At 69.1% G+C, this 4414-nt stretch overlaps 1 protein-coding gene across 1 annotated transcript; it reads right to left on the bottom strand.

The window, feature by feature from the left end:
- Nucleotides 1-476: 476 nt before the first annotated feature.
- Nucleotides 477-2387, bottom strand: SOX18 (SRY-box transcription factor 18). Its single transcript, XM_027046749.2, has 2 exons — nucleotides 1725-2387; nucleotides 477-1595 (listed from the first exon to the last, which is right to left on the bottom strand). The coding sequence occupies exons 1-2, from the start codon at nucleotides 2080-2082 to the stop codon at nucleotides 772-774; spliced, it is 1182 nt and encodes a 393-aa protein (XP_026902550.1). The 5' UTR covers nucleotides 2083-2387; the 3' UTR covers nucleotides 477-771.
- Between the last annotated feature and the right edge of the window lie 2027 nt (nucleotides 2388-4414).

The following is a 4414-nucleotide window of genomic DNA, read 5'->3' as shown; positions in this document are numbered from 1 at the left end:
CTTATTTATTTTGAAGAAAGTTTTAAAAGAGCTGAGGATAATGAAACATGGGTGGAGGTGTGGGGGCATCGCCAACACCTATTACGCTCGAATTAAAAAGGGGGGTTGGGAGAGGAGGGGAATGGAAGGGGGGGTGGGGAGTGCCTGCACCTCATGCCTCCCACCAACTCTGTCGCGGGGGGCGGGGGGGGGGGGGAGCATCCTGGAAGGATGGAGAGGTGGGTGTTTTGGGGGCCAAGCTGGGTGGCAGTCTCCCAGGAGGCTCTGGGGAACGGCACGGCCAGGGTCCATTCCCCCTTCCCCCAACAACCACAGACTCCGGTGTGCAGAGGAAAGAGCGAGTCACTTTATTGTGGCCTCGCCTGGCCCGGGGTGGGGGGTGGGTGCAGATCCTGCTCCTCCTTTAAAGCAAACAAATACTGGTATTCCTCATATTGCTACATTGGTGCTTTTGGTCAGTGAAACCCGTTGGAAGAAAAAGTTTAAAAGTTTAATTAAAAATTAAATATGTTGTATTACGTGTATAAAAAAGGCAAAGCGAAAAATACAGCCTGATTCTAGAAAATACACTGCAAGGAAAGCATTAGACGCTTCAAAGAGTTAACCCTAGCAGGGCCAGCCAACAGGTCCCAGGCCTGGGATTCCGGGAAAGGCCCCAGGGCACGTGGGAGGCACCCTCGCAGGGCGCCCGGGAGTAGCCGAAACGCGCGCGCCCTGGAGAGATGCCGGGCGGACACGCGCGGCGGCGGCGGCGGCGGCGGCGGCGGCCGCTCAACCCGAGATGCAGGCGCTGTAGTAGACGGCGCTGCTGGCGTCGGACAGCGCGGCGATCAGGCTGCTCTCCTCGGGGCAGGACATGGCGCGCGGGCCCAGCTTGGCCAGCGCCACGTGGTACGGGAGCCCGGCGGCGTCGGGCCGAGTCCGGCCGCAGTTGAGGTACTGGTCGAACTCGGTGAGGTCCACGTCGGCCCACAGGTCGGCGCTGGGCCCCAGCGTCTCGGCGCCCTCGGGCGGGGGGGCCTCGGGGGGCGGCGACAGCGGGCCGGGGAACGGGCCGGCTGCGGGCGCGGCCAGGGCGCCGTAGTAGAGGCCGGCGAGCGGCGCGGCGGGAGCGGGCGCGGTCCTGAGCGCCTCGGCCGCGGGCGCCCCGTAGCCGCCGCCGGGGTCCCGGGGCAGCTCGGCGGGCGCGTAGGGCGCGCGGAAGGCTCGGAGCGCGCAGTCCTCGGGCGCCGCGGGCGGCGGGAAGAAGGCGGCCTCGCCGGGCTCCAGGCCGTCCAGCGGCGAGCGCTCGGGCGTGGGCAGCCCCAGGCCGTCGAACTCGGCGCCCAGCGGGGGCAGCTCGCGGAAGGCACGGGCCGCGCCGGGCGCCGCGGAGAAGGGCTCGGGGGGCGGCGGCGGCGGCGGCGGCTGCGGGGGGGGCGCCAGGCCCGGGAGCAGGAGGCCGGGCTCCAGCCGCCGGGCCTTGCGCGCCTGCTTCTTGCGGCGCGGCCGATACTTGTAGTTGGGGTGGTCCCGCAGGTGCTGCACGCGCAGCCGCTCCGCCTCCTCCACGAAGGGCCGCTTCTCCGCCGCGCTCAGCTCCTTCCACGCCTTGCCTGCGGACCGTGGGTGCGGGTCAGCGGGCCCCGCCCGGCCCCCGCCCGGCCCGGCCCCAGGTCCCTCCCCCCACCCCCCACCCCCGCCCCGCGCCCTTCCCCGCCCGCCCGCCCGCCCGCGCCCCTCACCCAGCATCTTGCTGAGCACCGCGTTGTGGAGGTCCGGGTTCTGCTGCGCCAGCCGCTTGCGCTCGTCCTTCGCCCACACCATGAAGGCGTTCATGGGCCGCCGGATGCGCGACTCGTCGGCAGCCTGGCGCTCCCCGCGGCCGGCCGGGCTGAGGCCATAGCGCCCCGGCTCGGGGCTTCGCGTCGGGCTGCGCTGCGGGCTGGGCGGCGAGGCGGGGGCGGCGGGCGCGGCGAGGGCGGCGGGGGCGGCGGGGAGGCCGCGCGGCTCAGCGGCGGCCCCGGGTCCCGGGGCCCATGCACAGTCGCGGCGGGCTGGCGGGTCGTCCTGTGCGCCGTAGCCGGGCGGCGATCTCTGCATTCCAGCTGGGCGCGGCCTGGGCGGAACGGAGCGCGGGAGCGCGGAGGGTGGGAGAGCGGGCACTTCGGGAGCCGGGCGCGGAGGGCAGGGCGGTCGGCGGTGGAGACGGCGGTGGCCTCGGGCCGGGTGGGCGCCCAGATATAGCGGCGCGGGGCCAATAGGCGGCGGGGCGGGGCGGGGCGGGCTGGGGCCGCCCCCTCCCCGGGGGCTCCCTTTCTTCTCCGGCCCTCCGGATTCCACCGCAGCCTCCTTCGCGCGGCTGCCCCCGCACCCTCTCTGAAGGAGGGACCGCCACCCGCCCCCCTCCCAACACACACACACAGTGGGAACGGGCCCCCGATGTGGGCTGGAGCTTGGAAGGGGGCGTCCTCGCGGGGACTGTCAGACTTTCAGAGACGAGGTGCCGTCCCCACCCACGGAGTCAGACCCCCGGACGGCAACGGGGGGAAGCTGGCTGCCCACCCCCACTCCCCCCCGTGAGTGGGTCATATTTTAACCCCATGTTCCTGGGAAGCTTCCCAAGAACGCTTCCTGGGGTCTAGCTCAAAAGTACCGGGCACTTTGGGAAAAGCGCCCTGTGTCTTGGGAGAGCGTGTTCTGGATAACCCCAGGGTATGGTGGCCCCCACCCCTCCCGTACATGTGGAGTCTTCACGACTGGGGGCTTCGAGCTCCTCCTGCCTGTCCATGGAGTTAAAAGAGTTGGTCTTCGTGCCCCCTCCATCACTCCCAAACCCACTGCAAACAGGTCAAACCTCAGCAGTAGGTGCCCCGGACGTTTCCCACAGTGGGAAGGAGCCCAGAGGGCAGAGGAGCCTCCAGGGAAGGCGCTGAGCCCGCGGCCTTGTTCCTTGTTCCTCCTCCCCTCCGGACCCGTTGGGGTCAGGGGGTGGGACCAGTGGTAACTGGTTGCCCTGCCCCGCTGGGGCCACCTCTGCCACATTAGAGTGAAGCTGGATCCAGGGCTGGGGCAGGTGGACGGGAGCGGGGGAGCCCCTCCCCTGGGCCGCCAGGCCTGCCAGCGTTTCCAGAGGAGCTTCCTGGCAGTCCAGGAGGGGCTTGGGCTCCAGAAGCTGAGGAGTCTGAGGGGTCTCCCTGAGGGCTGTTTCCCTACCCTCCTGCTGAGGGGTGTTCTCTTGGGGGTGGGAGGAGTGTGCTTTCCAGCTCTGGGGTGGGATCTGAGTTTTCGCTCCTGCACAACTGTTTGCAGCCTGGGAGCTCGGCAGCCCTCCTTCCCATGTCGCGGAGCCTCTGCCCCAGGTGCTGGCAGCTCTGTGGCTCAGGGCCATGGGTGTCAGCGACCCTGGGCTAGGGCACGTAGGCAGTGCTTGTGAGTGGGATGGCTCCCCCCATTGCCTGCTCCTGAGCTTTCCCCCTGTGGGAAAGGCCCACAGCCCGACAGGCTCAGCCCTCAACCCGAGGGCTGTCGGATGTCCGTCCTGTCCCCTCATCGGGTTCTGTCGTGTAGGGTCTTGTCCGTTGGCCGGAGGACTAGAGCGTCGTGTGTCCCAGACTGTTTTCCGGATGCCCCGGGCCCCAGAGCTTAATCAACGTGGAGCCTGTGCTGGTGTGTACTGGGAGCAGTCAAGGCGCCAGAAGTGGGTTCTCTGGGTCGAGGGGGAAGGTTAGCAGGAAAGAACATGGGGCCCTGGGGTGGCCCCACAGGCCTCCCCAGCCTGGGAGCCCTCAGGCCCACAGGCCTCTCCTGGCAGGGCCAGCTCCCGTCCGGCCAGTGTAAGAGGGTGGACTGGGCATCCTGACGGGAGGGGCAATGCGCGAGGAAGACTGTGGGTCGAAGGATGGGTCCCGGGAGCCGGCACCCGGCAGAGGCTACCTTTGCCCTGCTGGGTGTGGTCTGGGCTTCCCAGGGCCTGGCTTGGCACGGGCAGCAGCTCTCTGGGATGACGGTCACTGGGGCTCGGGGAGGAGGCCCACTGGGTCCTCCACTGCGGCCTCCCCCCACATCGGGATGGATTTTCAGTTCCCCCCCGGGCCCTGCCTGGCCCTCTGCAGCTCCCGAAAGCCCAGGTTTGACCGAGCTGCTCCAGAAGCGGTTACCCACCGGCGGTTGCAGCACCCAGCGAGCACTACCTCGCCAAGGCAGTGCCCCGCATCCCCCAGGGCTGCCGCCTCATCTGGCGCCAGCCGAGGACCCTCCCTCTTGGCAGAGTAGCACCTTGTGCTGCTCAGGGGGGGCCAGCTGTCGTGTCCTGTGGGCCGGGGCTGGGTGGGGCAAGAGGAGAGCCTCTTGGGGTGCCCCCTACCTCTTTGGGGTCAGGCTGCCCTCCTGTGTGTGCTGCCTGGCAGGGGTGAGGACCGTGGCTCTGGCCCAC

Source organism: Acinonyx jubatus, chromosome A3, assembly GCF_027475565.1.
Source record: "Acinonyx jubatus isolate Ajub_Pintada_27869175 chromosome A3, VMU_Ajub_asm_v1.0, whole genome shotgun sequence".
Classification (NCBI taxonomy): Eukaryota; Metazoa; Chordata; class Mammalia; order Carnivora; family Felidae; genus Acinonyx; species Acinonyx jubatus.
This window is presented reverse-complemented; position numbering and strand designations above follow the sequence as displayed.